The sequence below is a fragment of the Penicillium angulare genome (assembly GCF_028827245.1).
Source record: "Penicillium angulare strain IBT 27051 chromosome Unknown utg000001l_segment0_segment0, whole genome shotgun sequence".
Taxonomy (NCBI): Eukaryota; Fungi; Ascomycota; class Eurotiomycetes; order Eurotiales; family Aspergillaceae; genus Penicillium; species Penicillium angulare.
Genome location: NW_026623160.1, coordinates 1,471,621 through 1,495,512, shown reverse-complemented (window position 1 = coordinate 1,495,512; position 23,892 = coordinate 1,471,621). Strand labels below are relative to the sequence as shown.

The 23,892-nt window shown below is 47.5% G+C and overlaps 8 protein-coding genes across 8 annotated transcripts; 3 read left to right on the top strand and 5 right to left on the bottom strand.

The window, feature by feature from the left end:
- Positions 1-174: 174 nt before the first annotated feature.
- On the bottom strand, positions 175-5,175 carry N7478_000512 (uncharacterized protein; the record flags this gene model as incomplete). Its single annotated transcript, XM_056916727.1, has 9 exons — positions 175-398; positions 477-1,503; positions 1,554-2,981; positions 3,038-3,287; positions 3,356-3,439; positions 3,500-4,070; positions 4,126-4,142; positions 4,202-4,253; positions 4,302-5,175. The coding sequence occupies 9 exons, from the start codon at positions 5,173-5,175 to the stop codon at positions 175-177; spliced, it is 4,527 nt and encodes a 1,508-aa protein (XP_056784607.1).
- A 626-nt stretch (positions 5,176-5,801) lies between these two features.
- N7478_000511 (ribosomal RNA processing 1 family protein) lies at positions 5,802-6,885 on the top strand (the record flags this gene model as incomplete). Its single annotated transcript, XM_056916726.1, has 3 exons — positions 5,802-5,850; positions 5,933-6,040; positions 6,116-6,885. 3 exons carry the CDS (start codon positions 5,802-5,804, stop codon positions 6,883-6,885), a joined length of 927 nt encoding a protein of 308 aa, XP_056784606.1.
- A 411-nt stretch (positions 6,886-7,296) lies between these two features.
- On the bottom strand, positions 7,297-8,950 carry N7478_000510 (uncharacterized protein; the record flags this gene model as incomplete). The annotated part of the gene is made up of 3 exons (XM_056916725.1): positions 7,297-8,624; positions 8,706-8,756; positions 8,815-8,950. The coding sequence occupies 3 exons, from the start codon at positions 8,948-8,950 to the stop codon at positions 7,297-7,299; spliced, it is 1,515 nt and encodes a 504-aa protein (XP_056784605.1).
- An 830-nt stretch (positions 8,951-9,780) lies between these two features.
- N7478_000509 (coatomer subunit beta) lies at positions 9,781-12,828 on the bottom strand (the record flags this gene model as incomplete). The annotated part of the gene is made up of 4 exons (XM_056916724.1): positions 9,781-9,923; positions 9,987-11,985; positions 12,043-12,463; positions 12,524-12,828. The coding sequence occupies 4 exons, from the start codon at positions 12,826-12,828 to the stop codon at positions 9,781-9,783; spliced, it is 2,868 nt and encodes a 955-aa protein (XP_056784604.1).
- A 227-nt stretch (positions 12,829-13,055) lies between these two features.
- Positions 13,056-14,008, top strand: N7478_000508 (mago nashi family protein; the record flags this gene model as incomplete). Its single annotated transcript, XM_056916723.1, has 7 exons — positions 13,056-13,225; positions 13,285-13,322; positions 13,382-13,477; positions 13,535-13,598; positions 13,652-13,739; positions 13,809-13,934; positions 13,994-14,008. The coding sequence occupies 7 exons, from the start codon at positions 13,056-13,058 to the stop codon at positions 14,006-14,008; spliced, it is 597 nt and encodes a 198-aa protein (XP_056784603.1).
- Positions 14,009-14,634: 626 nt separating this feature from the next.
- Positions 14,635-15,780, top strand: N7478_000507 (GID4/VID24 family protein; the record flags this gene model as incomplete). Its single annotated transcript, XM_056916722.1, has 3 exons — positions 14,635-15,003; positions 15,108-15,616; positions 15,714-15,780. The coding sequence occupies 3 exons, from the start codon at positions 14,635-14,637 to the stop codon at positions 15,778-15,780; spliced, it is 945 nt and encodes a 314-aa protein (XP_056784602.1).
- A 1,120-nt stretch (positions 15,781-16,900) lies between these two features.
- On the bottom strand, positions 16,901-20,959 carry sskB (uncharacterized protein; the record flags this gene model as incomplete). Its single annotated transcript, XM_056916721.1, has 1 exon — positions 16,901-20,959. One exon carries the CDS (start codon positions 20,957-20,959, stop codon positions 16,901-16,903), a length of 4,059 nt encoding a protein of 1,352 aa, XP_056784601.1.
- A 1,326-nt stretch (positions 20,960-22,285) lies between these two features.
- N7478_000505 (uncharacterized protein) lies at positions 22,286-22,572 on the bottom strand (the record flags this gene model as incomplete). Its single annotated transcript, XM_056916720.1, has 2 exons — positions 22,286-22,459; positions 22,519-22,572. 2 exons carry the CDS (start codon positions 22,570-22,572, stop codon positions 22,286-22,288), a joined length of 228 nt encoding a protein of 75 aa, XP_056784600.1.
- Positions 22,573-23,892: the final 1,320 nt, after the last annotated feature.

The window sequence follows — 23,892 nt, the reverse complement described above, 5'->3', positions numbered from 1 at the left end:
ATTCTATGTATCTATCTCAACTACTCAGGGGTACATAAAGCTAGTGGCATTACAGACATTAAGTCACTTGGGAACAAGGTTGAAGAAGAAACTTGGAAAGATATGTAAGATATTTCCCACAATTATAACCATTAAAATAGCACATATGTCACAATGCGTCTTTGTGTAGGCTTCTCAAACAAGGCGACCGTTGCTTGCTTCTTTTCCTTTTGGTGTCTCTCCTGATCGACGCTTGAACACACGACAAAGAAATGAGGCGCCCCGGCCGATACCACGAACCAAGGAAGTAGGGTTGTAATGCTTGACCCGGAACATGTAGTACATCAGCACTGTACCGCAGATGTTGAAACCTATGTAAACCCATCCAAGCCCGTAGTTACGCCAGCGTTCACTGTAGTCTACAGATTATAATTAGCATAATCCTTGGTAAAATCAAAAGAGAAATCCTCAGCCCCGATAGAAACCAATCAACTTACAGATATTGCTCGCAGCCAGATATTGATCCGCATTGGACAATTGACAGTACTGGCAATTGCTTGTGGCAGCAGGGTTGTAAAGCTGACCCCCAGCAGCGCTGACATATGGTTGCAAGTAATCACCACAAGTCAATCCACTTGGGGGGTTGAAAACACTGAGCTCAGCAGTTGCACAGTGAATTAATCGACCATGTAGGCCCGTGCCTGTCACACCGGCAATCAGATACGTGAGTGGCGAGGCGCGATACATGAATATCCAGAAGCCAGGCAGAGCGCTCGGTGGTTGCATAACACCGTTGAACGTGAGAGTCATGATAAACATGAGAGTTGCGATAGTACCACCGGTCTCGGCATCTGGAAGAGCAGAAATAACCAATGCCGCGAAGGTGGATGTAAAAATGTAAAACTGCATGACGAAGAGAAGCATCAAGCCTTGACGATGAGATTCTTGTTCTGCTCCGTAGATTGGATAGTAGTAGCAGGCCCATGCGATGATTGCTGCAAATACTTGATAGGGTATTTCAACTATGACATTTGCGATAAGGAATGCAGCCCATGAATAGGCCTTTGAGGGCCTCTCGCGCACTTCATAGAGAGATCGCTGGACCACGAATTTTGGCATGATGGACTGAACCATGGTGGAAAAAATCGAGCACAGCATGAAAGCCGAGAAAATGACATCTTGGAAGCCCTGCAATGAGCTGTCTGGCTTGAAGAAGGTGAAGCCGATGAACAGTGAAGATAGAGTGGCTAACAAGATCTTTGCCCAGACGTAAGAAGGCTCGCGCCAGAAAGCCTGGAAAGAGCGATGTGTGACATAAAGCAGCTGAGACGCAAATGGCATAGCGTATTCACTCTGCTCAGTGGACTTCTCATTGCCTGTAGCAGAAACTCGCTCTTCGTGGATTCGGTTAAGTTCAGACTGTACGTCTTTTGCCTGTTTGCTTTCGTTCCATACAACAGACCAGTCTTTCGTGGCTTTTCCAGATGCTCCAGCACCAATAATTTCCAGCATGTACTCCGCAGGCTGATAAATCGGTTAAAACCAAAGTGATTAGAGACTTGGAAGCGACTTACATTTTCCGACGAGCCACAAATTCGAGCCCCATTTCCCTCAAAATAGTCTAGTAAAGTCCGCGATTGCTCTCCAATCTCATCAAAGTAAACTGTTTTACCTCCTTTTGCAAGAAATAACAAGCGGTCGAATTCTTGAAACAGCAGTGCACTCGGCTGATGAATAGTGCTGAGAACGGCTTGCCCATGCTTGGCTAACTTTCTTAGAAAAGAGCAGATAGCCCAAGAACTTTGCGAGTCTAACCCACTTGTAGGTTCATCTAAGAAGATTAGAAGTGCTGGCTTAGCAGCTAGCTCAACCCCAATAGTTAAGAGCTTTCTCTGCTCAACATTCAGGCCTTCGCCAGGAGCGCCGACAACAGCATCTGCGAACTCTTGCATACCAAGCATATCAATTACGTCTTCCACGTATTCATACTTTTCGCTCTTGGAGACTGTCTTCGGCTGGCGTAGCATTGCGCTGAAGCGAAGGGCTTCCCTAACAGTAGTTGTAGGAAGATGAAGATCCTGCTGCTGGACGTAACCTGTTTTCCTTTGAAAACTTGTATCAAGAGGTTTGCCATTCACCAGCATATCACCTGTCACGACACCAATTGAGACACGTTTAGCTAGAACATCCAGCAATGTAGTCTTTCCAGCCCCCGAGACACCCATAAGGGCAGTGAGAGTGCCTGGTTTTACCCATCCAGAAACGTTGTCCAGTAGACGTCGTTCACCACCCTTCACCGGAATATCGTAGCAAACATTGCGCCATGTGAAAACATCGTGTTGTGATGGTATGGCAGATGTGTCATCTTTCTTATTTCCGGAATCTTCGACGACTGGTGCCACCTGTGCTGAGCTATCACCGCCCTTCTCTAGGTGACGTAGTTGGGCAGGTACATGGCCTCTTCGAAACACGAGGTATTCGGCTGTTGACGAGGTAGAAGAATTCAACTCTGATGCAAGTAGATAAAGAGCCGTGAAGAACAGCCAAAAGCCGATTAGTATGCCGAGGTTTCTCCATTCGTGCCCATATGAGTAAGAGTATTGGGTTTCAATGTAGGCATCACCAGACACTGTTCGTTCTCCTGCGACTGCACCTCGAACTGAACAGATAAACGAGTCACCAGAAAGATTGGGATAAGCTGGAACAAACGAAGAACACTCAAATCGGCGGCCGTGGAATTCGTTGGAAATCAATGCTTCGAAGGTGTAAAAGACTGGATTAATCCAGCGAATCCAACTAAACCAAGGAATCTTGGCCATTTCGGGTGCTGTAATCACGAATCCTGTGTAGATGACGATTCCTAACACAATGACTCCGGCCATGGACATGGCCTGCGCAAGCGTCTTTGTAGAGGCAGCAAGAGTTCTAAAGATTCCCGACATGGCAAGAGTACTGAGAAAAGTAAAGAGAAAGAATATAAAGAATTGAGAAGGCTCGTAGCGCTATAGTTTGGTTAGAATTAGAAAGAAAGCAGTGGTTTGTAATAGCTGTAGCTTACCAGTCCAGCTAAAAAGTAGAAGATGATGTTGAAGACCACTGCCGACACGAATTTTACTGGGATATCGGCAACGATACCCCCCAGAGCTTCTGTGAAGGGGTGTACAAAGGCGTATGATGCCTGCTTCTCGATGATAGGCCGCTGATCGTAAAGCGAATTGATCTCGGTGATACTGATGAGTGCGTTCATCAAAACAGCGAAGAACAATGCAGCTCCTTTACTTTGAAAGCCAGCAGAGGCGTTTGGAGTCCTGAAAAAAGAGAAGATAATTAATCTCTGCAATAGTCAATTCGCAAGTAGAGCGAACATGTAGCTCACCCGAAATAGATCGACCCGATGATTAGAGACATGACGATCCGACCGATGACAGTTGTCAAGGTAGCCGGTTTGTCATTCCAAATACTAGAAACGTAGTTAGATAGAAGGACACAAAATATTATTTGGTTGCATTCAAACACCTACCGTTGATATGCTCTTTTTACACACAGGCGAACCTGCATAGGAATGGTAATAACATAAGGGCTTTTTGGGCGAGCATGTTTTGCCTGTCGCTGTCTTTTTGTGTCATAAAGATCCTTCTCAGCAGCTCCGCCGTGCGGGAAGTTTTCGTGGTACTGTGAGATTTCGTTTTGCAGAGTCGCATAGTGATGGCTCTTCTTCCAATACTTCTCGAAGTCATCGGGAGTTCTAGGAATCTTATCATCCATCCCATCTCGAGCTTTTCTTTCGGAGGGATTTGTCACTGATGTCAGAAAGTCCCCTGTTGTCTGTCGAGGTGGACAGTCCCAGCCCATCTCGATGAAGTAATCGCGGGCTTCGCTGCATCTCCCGAAGAAAATCTGACGACCCTCATAAAGCACAATGACCTTGTTGAAAACATCATAGATTGCCTGGGATGCTTGGTAGATGGCCACAGCATGACAACTGCCGGTAAGATTTGCGGATACCCGTAGAGATTTGACGAATTCCAGAGCGCTCGCGGAATCTAGTCCTCGAGTACTGTTGTCCCATGCACCAACTGGGGCACCGGAAACTGCGAGAAGGTGAGTTGGGGGAAGTAAGGTCAAGGGAGAGGAATATGAACATACGAGCCATCTCAGCAATGCTAGAAACATCATTAATATCGCTAACATCACGGAGGCAAGCCAGAGAATAGTAACATACCTAACACGCTTTCGCTCACCACCAGAGACGCCTCGGATGTAATCATCGCCGACTGAAGAGGTATTAGCTAGATGTCCCCATATTATATCAGACAACATACCTTTAGTATTGTATGTATGACTCAAACCAAGAACGGCCATAGCAACCTGCGTGATATTTTGAGCATATTGCGTTCGCGAATGCCCATGGAGCCGATTCGCCGGACTCCTAGCAGCAGCAGCAAACTCAAGCGTCTGGCCAACAGTAAGATGGGGGAAATGCTTGTCAACTTCCTGGTTATACAAGACCTCCCCTTTGAACTCCTTGTACATTCTCTCCATGGGAATTCCATTGAACTGGATATTAGACTCCTTCCCTACCTTCAGTCCGTGTAATTCCCCAGTAAGAGACTTGAGAAGAGTAGAACAGCCACTACCAGGTCGACCGAGAACAATAAGTAGTTCCCCCATTTTAAGGACACCATCAAAGTTCCTCAATATTTGTTTCTGTGGCACGCGCTTTCCGAACGAGAAATACTCTTGAGGGCGAAATGGAGCTAGCGGAACCGATCCCACGTTGTTCTGGTACTGTAGTGCAGATCCGGAGCCAGAAATATTGAGATTCTCAAATACCACACCAGTGGATTTGCGCAGAGGAACGCCTTCTCGGTCCATAAGCTTCAGCATCATCCGAGCCCATTTGTAGTGGTCGAACTGCTCGCTCGCAGGGTCAAGGACGGGGTCTCCTAGTGCGACATCTTCTAGCGTGTCTTTGCGCTCGACGGTGGTCATTCCACTGAGTTCTGAATCACCCGCTTGATGGCGAGGGAAATTGGAGGCTATTCGGCTCAATTGATCGCGGTCCTCGGGGCGCATGTGCTCGAATACAGCCCGATCATCTTGCGGCAATGCTTCAGAGCTGCCATGGGATATTCGGTATGTGTCCGGGGCAGAACTCGCCTCGGAAATTTCAGAAACCTCATCTTGCTCTGTCATGTTGACCGAGGAATTCGTGGGTGGATTCTCAGAGAGGCTTCAGAAATTCAGGTAGAGATGTAAAAGAAGAGAGACCGGGGTGAGGTGGTGAATTACTCCTCGAGTACCACAAAAGCGCAAGGGATCGCGGCTGGAGGAAGTTTAGTTTTCAAATTTCATGAACTACCGTTCTCCTGAACCAGGGCCTCGAAAAATGGAACCAGGGCAGTTCTTTTCTTATTTGGTCGCGTTGAGAGTCATGATGTCAACATTGCGGGTTCCTAAAACTTCAATGTTACCTTTTGAGAGAGGAGACACGAATGAGGCAATAATTTGTTTTGCTCGATTTGAGTGAACAACGGATGCAAGATTCAGTAATAAATCTTTGAAACCAGCAATATAATAGATAAAATCTTTGTTTCATGCAAATATACTATGAGCTACGTGCAATTTAATTACACTATGAATTCACTTTGATTTGAACTATAGGAACAGTCAGTGACACCTGAGGCTCCAATTTTCAACCAATCAGGTTAGATACTCCAGCTCCCGTGCAAACCATGCAAACACCCATCGTCCGTATCAAAAATTATTTTTTATCGCATCCCGAAGAGCTGCAACGAACCAATCCGCAATTGACAATCACCATGGCGGATATTCAGAAGACTCCCTTCGTTAGGGACCTCGCATCAAGCGGTAAGAGTACCCCATATGCAATTTCCCCCGTTCGCCAAAAATCTAAGCCCAAAAGCAAGAAAATTAATGCTATATCTTACAGACCGGAAAATCCGCGACAAAGCCCTCGAATCACTTTCATTATTCCTGCGCTCGCGCAATGATCTAAGCCTCCTTGACATGGTCAAGCTCTGGAAGGGTCTCTTTTTTTGTAGGAAACCATGCCCCTCCATGGATAATATATTTCGTTTCCAAAGTCGCAAGCAAATACTTATACAACTTACAGGTGTCTACCACTCCGATCGCCCGCTCACTCAACAGGCTCTTGCCCGCGCTCTCTCATACTCTCTTGTCCCCACTCTTCCCCGCGCAACTTTACACCGCTTCCTGCGTGCTTTCTGGATCACTATCGGCCGGGACTGGCATTCCATTGACCGCATGCGATTGGATAAGTACCTTTACTTGATCCGTTGCTATGTGAGCGTTGCATTTGAGATCTTCGTAAAGGGCCACAAGAACACAAAGGACGATGGCAAGAAGCGCAAACGTGAAGACTCGACCAAGAAGGGCAAGGGGAAGAAGCAGAAGAAGGCCGCGGAGGAGCAAGTTGATGATAGCACCGAGAAAAATGCCGAGCTGGATGGACAATGGGGTGATCTCTCGGCTTATATTGATATAATTGAGGATGGACCTATGTGTCCCCTTAACTTCGATCCTGATCAGCCCGAAGAGGATCTTGAGAGCGATTTTATTCCTATGCCGCATGGTCCGGATGGATTGCGCTACCATGTCGCTGATATTTGGATCGATGAGTTGGAGAAGGTGCTTGAGTTTGAGGGTGAAGAAGGTGAACGCAAGGTTCAGGGAGATATCCCCGTTGAGCTGCTGTTGCAACCATTGGAGAAGTTGCGTGCTGAGAGTCCGTATAAACCTGTGCGAACAAGGGCGTCAGAGGCGTTGGATGACGACCGGTTAATTGAGTGGGGTTGGAGAGTTCGTGTTGACCCTGAAGAGGAGGTCGATAGCGATGGCGAGTGGGGTGGTTTTGATGAATAGATGTCTTACAAGGCATGTCGTTTGAAATTTAATGTACAGCATTTCCTAGCGATACTATGAATACACCTACAAAAGTTTATACTGCCAATACATTTCATATTGAAGATCCAAAACCATGAATGATAAAATATAGTATGGGATGGGAGAAAATGCTCATATGAATATCAGTCAGCTAAATACACGAGAGCAACTGTACATATACGTGATAAGTCGCTCACACGCCTTCGGAATCTAATCAGCACAGCTAAGATCCAAGGAGAAAAGACGTGCAAACAGAAAGTGACAGCAATAGCTGTATCGGCGCTAGCGCTCCGCGAAAGGGTATTGGACAAATGTTGAAAACCGGAAGCAGCAGGAAAAGAAAATCCAGAAAAGTCGACACAGAAGAGGTATTAAATGTATGTAATACCATTAGGGACCGAAAGGTACCTCCACGGCCCCAGTCTTGGTCAGAACCGTGGCCAAGCCTTGATGAATCTCAGTCTGGAAGGCTTCGAAGGGGATCTCCTCTCCATCAATGCTGATATAGCCTTCCTTCAGATGAGGTACAAGGCGATATGCAGAAGCCTTGACATAATTCACATCTTCCCTATCAAAGAATTCAGCCTTGGGGACCTGGTCCATCATCTTCAGCGTACGGAGACGAGGAATAGTACTATCAAGCGTGATAATGTCTATGAATCCATCATCGGCCCAAGCGGCAGGGAAGAATTGGTTGTCTTTGCCCATAGAAGGCATGTTACCAGCAAAGAAGGTACTGATATTTTCACCCGGAACAACGGTCCAGTCGGCAGGAACCTCGTCAGAAACTCCGCCATACTTGAGCTCAGGCAACGCTGGAGACAACTCTGCCTCCTCAATGCGCCTCTGATCAGCCGATGCATTCCATTCGCGCGACGCGAGCTTAGCATAACGCTCCTTCATCTCCTTCTTGTCGGTGATATCGACCTTGATCGCAATGTCGCATGGAAATGTCGCATTTGATATCAAGCGGACTAGATATCCATACACGAAGCGCTTGTCACCCATCCATCGGATGTTATCAGTACCAATATCGGTGTCGGCCATGATACCAAAAGATTGAGAAAGGAAAGAAAGGACCCGCGAATCCTTCTGAGAGACAGACATCAAATCTAACGGTGTTCGAACGCCCTTCACAATACCCAATGCTGCGACTGAAACATTGGTGGTTGTACCGAATTCATTCAAGGTCAATGCATTTCCGGATCCACCTGGGAGTAGTCCAACTGCCAATTTGGCCAACGCTAGTCGCGCATCGGGTCGTTTGCCCAGTCCATTCAGCACTTCGAACATCAAACCATCGCCTGAACAGCAGATAATCGCATCGTAGGCATTGATATCAATCTTCTCAGCGATTTCCGTGCCTTGGCCTCGGTATTCCGTAGTTTGTACATCCACCTTGCACTGCGCCGCGGCGAACACCTTGGCTGCATACTTCTCATACAGACTGACAGCCTTGCCTTGTCCACCAAACGGATTGATCAACACCTTCAGTCGCTTTTTGTGTAGCGAATTCTCGTAAGAGCGTTCCAATAGCGCATTAACCCATTTCTCGACAGTGTTCCTTTCTTCATCGCCAATGGTGTATTGAAGAGATGTCACGGTAACCTCTTCATTTTTCGAAGGAGCGGCGTATGTGATGACGAGATCGGATGTGTTCACTTGCGCATCCAGAACATTATAAAGGGAGATAGCATTCTTTGTATTCGTTTCTGCTTCTGCATGAAAGAAAAGCGACAGGTTAGCTTTTCGTATCGTACAATGCGATTGACTTTAGATCGTCGGCGGGGCCAGCTTACTTGAAGAGATCAGTCCGCAGCAGCCACGGTCCGGTTTGTGAGGGCGGTCGTCTTCACCCGTTAGCAGCCGTTCAAGTCCATTGTATATATGCGCTGGAAGCTGACCTACCGGCGACCAGGAGAGATTCAGTGCCGAGGCTCAAAGAGACAGACTTCGCGACGCGTAAAGTCGAGTCATGATCCAACGGAGCCTCCGAGGGCCCGGCCGACGAGATTGGGGACGCCAGCTTATCGGAAGACGCCATTCTTTTTCTTCTCTTTTCTTTTTCTCGTGAGGATATCCAGCCCTAGAGGAATTCGCTGACGGAATTGAAGGGTAAACTAGGGAGGAAAAGCGACGGGGGGCAGCTTGGAGATAATAATAGTAAGAATATGGGGGCAGTGACGGATCAACAAGCCGCAACACTCCGGGTGTTCTGGGTCTTTGGTAACCGTGGGAAGTGGCCCCCCTAACTAAGACAGATGGTGGTCCGAGGCTACCTCACCTTTTTCCACTTGTATGGGTATATGGGGGCTGAAAGCGCAAATCTGGCCAGCTTTGTGGCCCCAGGGGCTGCATTAAGTGTCAACCATCTTACTTCTTGGTGGCGATCTAAGACATTGCTTACTCTGTATATTAATGGCCCCCATTATGGCGATTGGAATCTCCACTACATAAATGTATAATCAATTCCTACTGATGGAGATAGTTCTGCGGGAATAAGAACCTTACAATTTACATTATAAGTTAATAAGCGAATTCCCCCATGGAGAGAAGAGAAATGTGTTGAAGCTTGTGATAGCATCGATATGCTGCAGGTAGTACAGGCTATACAAGCTATACAGAGAACTACAATTACTATCATCATAGAGACTGGTCATAGTCTTATGAACAGCCAAGAATCATTATCTATTTTTCGACTCCCTAATATGGACCCCCACAAATTGGTCTTGGAAGAAGAGAGAAATGAAAACAAAATAGAAAAAGGGAAACAACACAGTGTGAAAGGAAAGAGGAAGACATATAGACTGCAACCCGCTGGAAACAAGGAATCAAAGAAATCAGAGGATAATAGAATCAGGTGTCAATGTTAACTCATGCTGCCGCAGCTTTGAGGCCCTTCAAAGAACCCAGACTCAAAGCCAGACCTTGTGAGCGACTGCGGATCCGTACAAAACCGGTAACAGGTCCATCATCGCCCTCCTTCTCAATGCTCAAATTCGCCAAAGCATCCTCGCCTGGGTCTGGTTAGCTATCTAGTCATATATAGTCAGGTTAATGAAGGAAATAAAGTGACTTACCAAATACACTTCGGGCATAGAGGTTGGCGGACAAGAAGCGGCAATCACCCTTGAGAGAAGCATCAGGAGTCAGGCAGGCCATGTTGGTGCTCTCCATCAGCTGTTTCAGGAAATCGCGCAGAGTCTTGGCCTTAGAGTTAATGTTAACCTTGTTCTCCCACTCGAACTCAGTCCACATGGTACGGAACTGGGTCTCTGTGCAGTGAGCAGGCTGGATATAGTCCATGATGTCGGCATGGATGTCATTAAGGATGACCACATGGGTCTCGGTAGAACTGGCACCGTCGTATACAATGTTTCCGAAAATGACACCAGTGTCGGTGGAAGAGACCTTCACTGTCGCCTGGACATTCAAGAAGTCCCGAGGTCCCAGGTTGTGTGTGGATGGTCGCTCAACAACCTTGAGATCACCCAGAGTAGCAAACTCCACAGACAGATTTTGCAGAGTCTCGGTGGTCTGGTTGACTAGTAGAACATCAAGAACAATATCGAACTGGTGAACAGTCACGTAAGCTTCGGCGTAGACGGAGTCGGAGAAACCGGTCAGTTGCACCACGCGACTAAGCTTAGAAGCGACATTCTCCACAACCGAATCACCGCCGGTGGCCTTGACGAGGTCCAGCTCGATCTCTTCGGCTCCCTCAACAGTGTTCTTCTTGGTGAATTGGCGGATGGGAATAGCATCATCGATTTGGACAGCGGTCTTAGCTTTCTCAACGGCCTCCTTCGCGGCTCGCTTCTTGTCCTCAACCTGGACCATGGCACGGAAAGCCTTGCGGGTATCCTCGAGGAAGGTAATCTCAAGATCTTTCTTCTCGGAGAATTCAGCGAGAGATCGGACACAGGTCATGATACGGTCAACAGAGTCCTCATCAATGGGGGCCTTGACGAAGTGAGATTGTCCGACACGCAGGATGGAGATCATGATCAACATGGCCTCAGCCCGGAGAGCGTTAGTGCGAGCACTGTCTTGAGATACCTCGGAATGGCGCATAACCAGCTTGGTTAATGTGGATGAGAGCACAGTGGCCAGGTAGTAGTCGCCATCTAAGATGAGTTGACGCAGAGGAGGCTTTTGCGCGGCCTTCACAGCTTCAAGGCGAGCGGCAGCGGCAGATTGGCTGGTAAGAGCGCTCTCCGTGGCGTAAGTTCCGTCGGCCAAAACCTTACGAGACCCAGTAGGGGCAGCCTTGGACTGACCATTGGCTTGTTCCAGGAGGAGCGCATTGTCATCGGGCACCTCATCCAAGAGACGTTGCTCAGAAGCCAAAATAGGGATCTCGCCAAGACTGGCACGAATCTTCTTCCAAGCCCCACGGATATCCTTCTCTTCCAGAGAGTATTCACCGACTACCCAAAGAACACCGCGGTAGACCTTGCCGGCCCGGACCTCGCTGAGAGTAGACACAAGGCGATCGACAATTGACGCACGCAGGTCGGGGAACTTCTCAACCACTTCCTTAACGAAAGAGATCACATCAACAGCAGAGGTGCTGTTGAAGTCAGCAATGAAGTCCATCAGCAGATCAACAACACTAGCGGCAATCTCAGAGAACTTAATGGCACAGTTATGTATTGACTGCACCAAAAGTTGACGATATTCGTTGTTCTGCTCATATTGCTCATCCACAGTCTTAGCGAGCTCTTTCTTGAGCAACATAACAATCTCCTCGACATTCTTGCTTGAGACCATCTCCAACGCAATACCAAGAGCCTTTCTCCGGACATCAATATCAGGGCTAGTGAGAACGCGGAGAATCTCCATAGTCAAATCATCCAACACACCCTCGTTGCGGATGCGCAGCTGGTCCACACGGTCCAGAACGATGAGTTTGACATTGTTATCAGCCTCCCGAATGGCGAGATCAATCAACTTGGCCGCGGAGGCCTTCACGGCGACAGGGTTGCTGGTAAGGGCGGTAAGAGAGGTGGCTGCCTCATAGACGACGGTGCTGGTAGGGGCGTCCAGGAGTTCGAGCATGAGCTTGAGGTATCGAGACTAACTAGAAGTCAACATCATGGTTCAACCTGGAAATGCTTGATTAAATATTCCTACCTTGTTCTGTGGGTTCTGAACCGCATCTTTGCGCAGAAACTCGAGTTCCGCCAGCTGTAGCAGCTCGTCGGTGTTGGGGATGGTGTCGAAGGTTGTACCGAGGTATTCGAGCGCCTTTTGGTGGCTGATGGACATGAGGGCTGCGAAAGCATTGCGCTTGCAGGTGCCTTCTGTCTCCGTTTCGAGGAAGGTCTGGAGAAGCTCAGGGGCGTCGGGGATGAGAGACTCGGAGTGCTGGAAAATAGAAGCCACTGCCCATGCGGCGTTCTTTCTAACGTAGGCATGGCGATGCTCCAGACACGAGCGGGCTGAGGAGAGGAGGGGCTCGATGAGTTCCGGTTCGCGAAGCTTGGTCAAAAATCGAAGTGTGTTTCCTCGAATATATTCGTTAGGGTGTTGCAGATCGTTACGAATGCCATTGCTGTAGATTGCGTTAGGTTAGTTGCTGATGTGTATGTATTTGGCTCGGGATCCTTCTTACCAAACCAAGATCATTTCCTGCTTAAGCTTGCCGCTCGAGTCGAGCTTGGGGCAAATCTCGTAGTAGAAATAAAGCAATTTCTTCAGAGACTTGCTCTTTGACGGCATAACGAAACGAATGATGTGCATCAGGAGATCGGGCATGGGGTTTCCGTTGAGCATGATCGTGATGACAGTCCGCATGGTCTCCAGCTTAGTCTCATCATTGCCCTTCTCCAGTTGTACCCGGAGCTCCTGCACAGTCGGCTGGTCCGCCGTGTTGTCCATATGGACCAGACTGTAGGCATTTTCGAGGAAGGACGCCATGGTGGGTGGGGGGTAGAGGCGACGAGGATGAAGGGGAGCTGGAAAGTTGTCAGTTTGGGGGATTGTTTTGAGATGAACACCTTGCATTTCTCTGCAAAGACATGGGGAAGCGTACTATAAGGAGAGACTCCCAGAATCAGATGAGCAGGCCAATTTCAAGAACGCGCAATTAGATTAAATCCAACACCCGTCACCAACCTGGAATCATTCAAGCATTGATATGCGCAATGGGGGGAAAGCATCAACCTGTCCCCTTTGCCCCGTCTGTGTGGATGACTAAGCCGCGGCCACTTTCTCCCGCAATTCAGTCCGCTGCGATTCGACCGCACCACTTCCCCAAGTCGACGGTAGTGCTCAACACAATGTCGACTAACGAGAATTTTTACCTGCGTTACTAGTAAGGACTATCCATTGTGATGTGAGCCCAAGTTTCCTCGGCTGCTGACACCACCGCAGCTCAGGTCACTCTGGGCGGTTCGGGCATGAGTTTCTAGGTAAGTCCTTCACAAGCTCCTCAAAGCTTTTGATCGTTTTTAACTAATTCAATTGTTAGAATTTGATTTCCGTAACCTCGCCGACGGTAGCAGTGCCGCAGTCCGATATGCGAACAACTCCAACTACCGCAATGACTCCCTTATCCGCAAAGAGAGTAAGTTGTGGAGCCGATCCAGACTCGCGCCGATCAGACCTGACAAATGAAATACAGTGTGTGTGAGCTCCGCGATGATCCAGGAAATCAAGCGCATTATCAAGGATAGCGAAATCATGAAGTATGTGTTCATTGGATGATTATGGAGCTATTCGGTTTACTAACTCCATCCAGGGAGGATGACTCCAAATGGCCTCAGAAGAACAAGGATGGACGCCAAGAACTGGAGATTCGATTGGGTAGCGAGCACATCTCGTTTGAGGTATGGAAACTTATTATTGCCTTCCGAGACTATATGCTCGACCCATGACTGACTATCTCGGTGGCATAGACCGCGAAAATCGGCTCATTGGTGGATGTGACTGAGTCGGCTGACCCTGAGGGCCTGCGCGTTTTCTACTACCTTGTCCAGGATTTGAAGGCGCTCATCTTTTCGCTCATCTCGCTCCACTTCAAGGTATGTTTCTATGTTTTCTTCGGGATGATTGTTTTGGATTGCGCTGACCCATTCCATAGATCAAGCCTATCTAAAGTGAACGTTTGGTGGACATGAAGTAGAAGTATTGGATCTGTGGTTTCTTAGTTTATGATACCGGGCGTTTTCATGAGAGTTTCCTTCTGGCGAAGGCATATTTCCACTCCAGCGGCAGTATATGTATGTAGTAGCGTGCTGATAGTCACTACAGCTACTATTACTACTATGATAAGGCAATATATACTGCCGTAGGATGATTCAAATTAGCAAGACCCGCTTCGAGAGAAAAAAGCAATATCGGTTAAGAAAGTTTATTCCATCTTTAAGAAATAGTTTATAATAGCAAACCCTACCATATATTAGGTTTTCTGCCACTCATATCAATACTGTTCATCCCATTAGTACTACTCTATGTCTGAAGTTAAATGTGATAATGGTGCCTGACGTATGTGTGATGCCTCAGGCTTTAAAAACGCCTCCCCCGCGCTATGCGCTCGCATGACCCCATCAGAGATGGTCCGCCCCCCGACTATCGCCTTTAAAGATCTCCCATTCTTCCTCCTTTTCTTCTCCCTTCTCCTTTATATCTCGTGTTTTGGTTTTTGTGTTGGGGGAAATTCACTACAGCGCGTCTTCATACGGTCCGATGTCTACTCTCCTTTCCTAATCGCCATACCACCCAATGCCGACCCCGAATCACAACCAGCCAACTTCGATCGCCGAGGTGATCTCCACCCGCACCTGTCCCCCGGAGCTGGATAGGGTCTCGACCTGGGAAGAAGACGTTTCGGATTCCATTGATGGCGCAGATGGCTTGGAGGGAATGCTTTCACCTGCCAGCGCCATCGCGCCCTCCGTCCTAAGCCGCTCTGACGATGGCACCTCACTCTTGGCGACCGATCCGCTTAGAGTGGAGAGGAAGATAACCAACCCTGATGAAGATACAAGGCCCCCACGATCTACTTCTCCGACGGACTCCTGCGCTCTTATAGAGTCACCAGTGACGCCATCCAACTCGTCGTTGCTACGTTATGAGTTTTCAAACGTTCGGGTATGTTTTCTTTTCTTTGCCTGGCAAACTCAAACTTTGCTAGGCCCGAACTTTTGTCTTCCAGCCCGCGACTGGCTGATTCACGTACTTACTATTCATAATAGCTGTTGCCGAACCATTCATCCTCTTTTCTTCGCTCCGGTAGCAAATTTGTCGGCACGCAACAGTCGGACCGTCAGGTATACAACGTTGACGTAGAGATTAAGCACGTGGACATGGCGGAATCTTATTTGTGCGGTTACCTGCGTATTCAAGGGCTGACGGAGGATCATCCAACCCTAACGACCTTTTTCGAAGGCGAAATCATAGGGACAAAACATACCTTCCAGACTCGTAACGAAGAATGGGGTGCGAACGAAAAGACTGATATACACCACTGGTCTCGATTTCCGGCTTGGAAACCACTCGCTAGGCAGGCAAAACGGACCGATTTCACATATCGTAACTTTGCACAGCGGGAGCATATATTTATGAGATGGAAGGAATACTTTCTTGTTCCTGACCATCGGGTGCGAACTATTTCTGGCGCTAGTTTTGAAGGATTCTATTATATCTGCTTCAACCAGATTGAGGGTTCCGTGAGCGGCGTATACTTTCATGCTAAGAGCGAGCGGTATGTCGGACTATCTTCTTTCCTATCCGTTCTATACATGGCACATGGCTCTCATCCGGACCTCGGGTTTATATTCCATTTACTAACTCTCCTCTAGATTTCAACAGCTTGAGCTGAAACATGTTGAGGATCATGGATGTGCTCCATCAGTCGAGTTCCGCTAAGTCCATCAAGCTTGGCTGCTCGCGATCAATTTGTCTCGGCACTTTATAGCCCTATCATTCTCGTTCTCTGCATGCATTGCCAGCGTTGAGCTGTGCTTCCTGGTAACATGCATCTCCTCATCACCTCTATTGCAATCTTGGTGCATTTCCTTTGCTCTCCTCCTCGCATCTTCTCCGACACTCGACTCGGCTCTGTACTTGGCGGATCAACCGCTTTCACCCCTGTGCTGATATTTTGGGAGTTCGATTTCTCCGATACGCTTATACCCCGTTGGTCAACAACTCTACTTACTACTCCACCCTTTTGCCAAATTGTATCTCATCTCATGCCTTACGACAATGAATGGCGTTTTTCCTCTTCCTCCTCCCTCGGCGAACTGGGTCTTTTTCTTTTCGAGGACAGTCTCTTCCCTATTTATACTCTTTTTAACATTACCGCCATACTTTCTTCGTCTTACTGTTTGTGATATTTATTTTTCTCAAGCAGTTTATATTTATAATCTGCAGTCTCCATGACAAAACCAATTTTCATTTCTCGAAGCACTTGTCCTTGTCCCATATTTCCAACTTGATTGTCTTATCTGGTATCCGTAAAACGACTGTAAAGAAAAGACTACGCATTTTACATCTACTTTGACGTGATAACGGGAACTGGATAGTTTTCGTACCGACCAAATTACATATGCATACTATAAATAAATACAGTACGTCATGTTCGTACAAATAAGAGCCCAATGACTGATAATAATATCATCGGGAAATCAAAACCAGCGCCGCACGTAAGCCAAAAAATCAACGACTTCAACTTCGTATATGCAAGCCAGAACATGAATGGATAGATAGGAACTGAGACTGGCAGAAAGAACAAGATGGTCATGGAAATAAGAGAACAGAGGACATAAGGGTATCACATGCGATGTCGTTTGAGGGTATGTAAGTCAAGTCGAGATCGAACGAAGGTAGTTTTAGGTCAGAGTAGATGTAGAATGAGATCAAAAGATTCCCAGAAAAAGAAAGACGAAGAGGATAGGAAGAAGTGAATGAATAATAATGCCACATGAGATCGATACGAGCTTATGGTAGCAGGCAGTCAAGAATGAGGTTGTTGGAGGCATGGAAATCAGGAGTACGAATTCTGCCGAGTGGCAGGGCCGGAGCTGCTGCTGTAGCTGCCATTCTCACTGCCAGGAGTAGCAGGCTCAACTACTACTTGTTGGCGAATAGAGACGATCCATTCATGTTGAAGAAGCTCGGCGGCTGTAGATCGACGAAGAGGATCGCATTCGAAGCAGCGTCGCAAGAAGTCGATACCGATGTCACTGAGCTGGTCACGCGCTGGAAGTACGGGCTGGTTGCCCTGGGCAATGTTGTACATGATTGCCCACTCGTTGTCCAACGTAGACCACGGACGACGACCGGTGGCCATTTCGAGGATCACACAGCCTAAAGACCAGATATCCACGGCACCCTGGCGATTGTCCAAGCTAGGCGCATCACCACGGATTACCTCTGGAGACATGTACATGGGGGTTCCGGTAGTGGTCTTTTGATTCTTGCGTTGGTTGGCGATCTGGGGATCCTTTCCAATGAGACCATCCTTGGCGCCATTTGGTCCGTCCATCGGAGCGACAGTGCGGCCGGATCGAGCAATGATTTTAGCTGCACCGAAATCCACGTATTTGATGATACCGTTGTGGTCGAGCAAGATGTTCTCGGGCTTGATGTCCCGATGGACAATGTTTGCTTGATGTAGGTAGGCTAGACCTTCTAGAAGTTGAAGGGCATAAACCATGATCACAGTCTCGTCTTCGACACGGCCATGCTCCAATAGACTAGCAAGTGAACCACCAGAACAATACTCCATGAAGAGATAGACCTTGTCACGGTGCACTTCGATACCATGGTAAGAGACAATGTTTGGATGATCCAGCACCTCAAGCACACCCATTTCATCACGAATTTGTTGCGCGATCTTCGGGATCAGCTGGGGGTCCTGCAAGCGAATCTCCTTAACGGCCATCAGGTAGTTGCTGTCCAAGTTGATTGCAACATAGACAGATCCAAAAGTGCCACCACCAATGAACTGGCCTTGTTGCCAGCGCAAGTTGACGTTTGTGGCCGAAGATGACAAAACTGTAAGAGATCGGTCCGCCTCATTGGATCCTTCGAGAACTTTGCCCAGAGCTTGACGCTTAGCATCTTCCTCGACCCTACGGTCTTCAATCTCCGTCAAACGCGAGAACCATGTTTCACGGACAAGCTTTGATGCCTCTTCGTCGCTTAAGATGCGACCGGCAGCAAGTTTTCGTGCACCAGATCGCTCCTCCATTCGCTGCTTCTCGGCCTGAGCCGCAAGAGACGATCGAGCACCCATGATATCAAAATGAGAGATGAGCAGAGACATACAACCAGCCACCTTCAACCTAAGACGAGCAAATTGTTCCTCATCCATGGAGAGAAGATGGCGACTAGACGTAATTGCCATTGCGAATTCAAGCGCAGCAACAGCCCACTTGAATGTTTTCCGATCAGCTGCATCACATTCATCGCAGATGAATGAGACCCAGTCCAGAGATAAATCCACCAGTCGAGCACTATTCATAGCACGTCGATTGGCATCAACGTAGTTGGAGGAACGCTTTCCAAACTCAGTTGTGAAGGCGTAGCAAGCTTGAATCAACTCATTATTCTCCCACGTCTTCTGTCGAAGCTGGTCTTTAATCACGGCCACACTGTCCATGATCGCCATAGACAGTTTGAAAGAGATTTTCTTGATTTTGTTCAATTCCACGTTCACGCGGCCAAGGTTAGCACGTTGCTCAATTGCCATGTCCAATTGAATTCCAGTAAGATGGGTCAACTCCAATCTCGCATTCTGCAATCGCTCTTGCATGCCCTCGACAACAAGCCGAAGCTTACCTAGACGGACATCAGTGGGCTGTGCGAGAATATCAATCTGCATCTCCTTGCCTGCCCACGCAACTGGCTTTTCCGGGCGAATGACCAGGACGTATGGAATATTTGGATTATCTTTGGCAATGCCATCTCCTCGGAAAGATGTAGCAAGGATGGCCTGGATGTCTTCGGGTCGATTCCACAATGAATGGTGCGCAATCAAATAGACACCCCTTTGACCAACTGAATTTGGAGAAGTAACGAGAAAATGGTCGGAAATGAGTAGCGCCTCAAAAAATTCGTACGCTATATTGGTTGTAATATTGTACTCGGTAGCATTTTCAAACAGCTGACACAAAAATCTTGAGAAACGATAAAGCTTTCTTTGGCGAATACGAGTAGAGTCCAATATGCTCTTGTAGCGTTTATCCATGTCGGCGACAGTTTCATTAGGTCGTGGGACAAGCTCGCGCTCAAAATGGATCATTAATCGTTGAAGTGATTTGGCAGTCAAAGCACTAAATTGTTCGGCCACCTCGATATCACCGCTGTCTAGTTGTCGACCGATATCGTATGAATATCCCCACTCTTGTTCTAGAATTTCAGCTTCTTTGAATGTGTTCTTGTTGGCATTGAGTTTCCAATTCAACAAGCGGAAATAATACTTCATAGCATCAAGAACCACCGAGTCGAAGTTTTCATCGACACAAGGTGGCAGGTCCCAGCCCGGCTGGGGCATTGAAATAGCAAGGTAACGCTGCTTAATGTCAACGGCCACTCTCATCAAAATCTGAAATTGAGTAATCATCTGGTCCACCAAAATTGGTGACTGCTGGGCTGGGTCTTTCATGTTTTTGGCGTATGACAGACGGACACGAATGATCTCTTGAATAAGGCGCGAGGGGAAGTTGATTAAGGTGAGGAGTTCTTCAATATAAGGTGGGAGATGTCGGGTTGCGAAGGCTTCGGCGTTTTCGATCAAAGTGCTCTTAGCTTTTTGAATGACCTCTCCAAGGCCCACGAGCATGTTCTGATCACCTTGCAGTGTTTTCAATCCATCTTCTTTCATGATACGATCCAGGAAAGAAGAGTCATCAGATAAATCTCTGCCATCAGCCTTTCCTCTAGGCTGACTGAAATCGAGACCATCGTTTCCGACCCATTTTTGCAACACAGCCAATTCGGTATTAATGAGAGCCGTGATATTATGCCATGCAAAGATTGCTTCGCGACTAGCGTAAAACTCCTCCGAGGCCGCGCGCGTATTGGCAAGTTCCATCTCTTTATGTGAAGAGAACAAGGCCTCACAGTGCTCGACCTTTCGAACGATATCTTCAACTTGCTGTCTGGGCGCTTTTCCGATTTCTGTTTCTCCTTTAATTTGGAAGGTAATGATACCCTCAATAATCGGCCCCAGCTCGCGGCGGGCATCTTCAATGATCTTTTGTTGTAGGGCGATACTTCGTCCACAAGTACGCGCTTTTACACCGATCCAAAGAGCTTGACTCAAAGCCGCCGATCGCTTTGATTCCGTTGATCCAAGAAGTCGCTGTTTCTCCTGCTTGACGACATCACCCTTCAGAACCGACGCTAACATCGAATGCCATTCAAGTCGCTCCTGGTTCTTGGGGTTGCGAAGTTCTTCGGGTGTTGGGATGTTGTCGTTGGGGAGAAAGAGTTGGGTATCGGGGTCATAAGGGTCGTCGTCAAAGGGTGCCTCGGATGAGGGAGAAGGTTCCTCGAGATCCGCATCTCCAAACGACATAGCGTTCGGCGAGGCGTCGTCGGGGAGGTGATACCAGGCTTGCGGATTGGCGCGGATACGTTGCACATAGGCCTTCTCTTGGGCTCGATACTGGGCATTCGGGTCACGTCGGGTGCCTCGTTTGGCAGATTGTGAGCGCTGGCGGTCACTCTGTTGAAGGCTGATATATTGTGGCGGTCGGCGTTGAGGAGCATAGGTGTTTGAAGGTGTTCTCGCGGGCGCAGAAGGACGTTGTCCTCGCAGGTCGCCAGACATTGCCAGACCATCGGATTTGTCGAGGATAGCATTAGCTCCAACACTAGCCCCGCGCGGGCGCGTCGTCACGGAACTGGGCCATGAAGCGAGAGAGGGGGAATGAGCTGAGGGAGGGGACGAGGTGATGGTCGTGGCAGGTGTCTGGACCTGTCCGTCAAGACCATCTGCGAAGGATGAGTTGGCCCTGATGGGATATTGAGGGGGGAACTCATCCGAGGAGCCCGAGCCATCGGAGTCATTACTGACGATGTCGGGGTGCTCCATGGTGGGCCGTGTGATGTGAGAATTGATCTTCTCCAGCAAAACGGGGATGAAGCTGCCCGGGATGGGTGATAGGGGCGTGTGGCGGTGCGTGGCGGGGCCAATGGGGTCGCGTTCCGCCGCCGCTCCAGCCTGATTTCTTGCTTTGACTTGCTATGACTTGGTTTGGACTTAAGTTGGACTTCCCCGACTTGTTGTCGTTTTCACCGTCTTGTCTTTGTAAGTGATGATCGACTAGGAACCCTACCTTTTCTAGCTGGAAGTGCAAGGGGAGAGACGGACGTGGCGTCAAAGGAGAGCTGAGATTTATATTAAAACCTTGGCATATTTTATTAATCTACAGTATTAAATCTATTACATCCAATACTAGTGCCCGTGACATAGTATACTATATATAATCCCGGCAACGTCGGACGCCTCCCCTCCTTTTGGTCATGTGCACATACATCTATGGCCGATCAATCTGTCTAGAATCTGGAAATACGCAATATCCTGACGCTTTGATGCAAGTTTCGCATGGATGATCGAGATTGATAATTGGCCATCAACTACAATTAATTAAATAGGGTGGTCGAGGCCATACAAGGGATTCTGGTCATAAAATGTACCTCCCGCTATCTGGGATCTACATAGAATCAAGAGTATCAAGTGAGGAGCGGGCGATTTGAATTCTGCTGATTTTGGATATGTCCCCCGAAGGCCCGCTCCTTTCGAGCAAATTCCGATCTAGTTCTTACACTCTCATATACTCAATTGAAGGCAAATGTTTGAATAGTGAAAGCATAGCAAACCATGCAGAGATGCTTATACGTCAGGTTGTTGGTGTGGTCTTCATCGCCCATCTGTGTAAGCATACTCCGATTAGTAGTCCTGTATACATTACATAAATTCTACTAGTAGGGATAAGATTTTCCCGCTATATGACTACACCTGCAACGCAAGAATGTCTCAAGTGGGAACATAGAACTTGAATATATCTCCAGGGAATCATGCGTACTGAGTAAATTGATGAAATTGAATGGCGAGACAGGCCGATCAAGCGGATCCGTGCTTAGAGATACAAGGTTTGGCGATACATAATGTTGTTTGTCAGTTTCACTTACTGAGGAGTGGCACGTTGAGCTCCCCATGGTCTATAACCGTCTGATCTTGTCGCCATAAGGACCTTGACCAAGAAATTCACATCGGCCCCTCCAAGGCTATCTATATGCAAAGCAGACCTTAGAAGACGGGCTTCAACCGAGCCAGTGCGTGTCGTATGACTCAACCTTGCAACTTTACGGACGGAGAAAAGTCCTCTGTAATACCGAATATGAATAACATATTCACTTAGACTGGGGCTTTCAAGATGTCCATGAGCAGAACCAGTGCGTTGTCGACATTTCCATCGTCGTCTGAAATGGTGATCTGAAGGAAGCGGTTACGATACCCCATGTCAGTGATAGTGTCGCTGGTGACTTTGAACATGATGAGCCGCAGTTTTTCGGAGATTAGGAAGATATGCTAGGATTTGTTGTTTAATTTCAACTCATAATTTTGCATGAGACGTTTCTCTTGAATACCGAAGCTGATATTGAATGAGGTTTCATCTCAAGCATCTTGTGCGTTTCTTGCATTCGCACGGTGGTCGAATTTGATGATCAGGTGATTACAATTTGGACTACCTAAGTACTATAAGTATAGTAGTACCATATAAGGTGTAAATTGTATTATGCTAGTAAGGCCTAAAACGATTTGTCTTTTATCTCTCTTATATACTGCGCGTACAATGGGTGAATGTAGCAGGATATCAGCATGTGTGTACTATGTAAAAAATATTTGAGTGGAGCATGATCCACCAGAGAGCCTGCAACTATTTACTACTTTGCCCAGGTGTCGAATTAAGGCTGTCATTATAGATACATAATCAATATTATCTTCAAGTTTATACCTACACTCTACATTGAAAGCCTGAGATTAAATACTCTGTACAATCTCCATTATAGAATAGCATATTCATATCTTATTCAAAGTATATATTTAGTTGGCAATGGTTCAATGACATTTAGAATTTAGAAATTAGCGTGGAAAGTGGGTAACAATGGGCTTTGGCCAGGCCATGTACCCTATGCCGATAAAGAACCCTCATGTTTGTGTCATGTTATCATTGTCTTGTAGCCCACCATCTACTAATAGACCCACAGGTAGCTTATCATAGGGCCCATTGTTTCAAGTAGCTATATGGAAAGACCGGGAGTCAATCCTTCCAGAAGTATCTCCGCATCCCTCTAAAATATTTCCTCGGAGAACCTTAGAACTGTGGAGTAGCGCTGCTTACAAAACCTTGGGCCCATTAACAGCTGACAGTACATTTATCTAAATTTGATTTTGAGCCTCCTGGTACCGGTCTGGGTTTCCTTCTAGTATATTTGTCCATGAAGGTCGCCATAGCAATCCCAACTTGAACGACCTTCGCCACATAGGAGAAAGGAGAAAGGATGCGTCCACGGGTGTCGGCTTGGGAAAGTTTGGGCTCGATGCGAGGAAAGGAAGATCATTGCATGAAACTATTGAGGTATATTATATTCTAGGATGCATGATATAGCGCCATCAATATGCAAGCTACGGAGTGGCGATGACTCCTTTAGTTTCGGACCTGAGCTACCTATTATTTATAACACAGCGTTCATAACTCATGGCACTTTTTAATAGCGCGGCAAGCGATGCTGATCGTGGTACTAGCTCAAATGGTTCTCAAGTAATGATAGCGAATAAGAAGTAAGAAGTCCACAAAAGAAAATACGAAACACAATCTCGGAGGCCCCTGGCATTGGGTATTGGGTTGGGGCCGGGGGGGGGGGGGGGGGGTCAGTTCGACTGGGGGAGATAAGGCCAAACCCTCCATTAAGATTAAACGGCCGCTGATTGGCTGTTCTTAATAGTGTAGATAAGAGCCT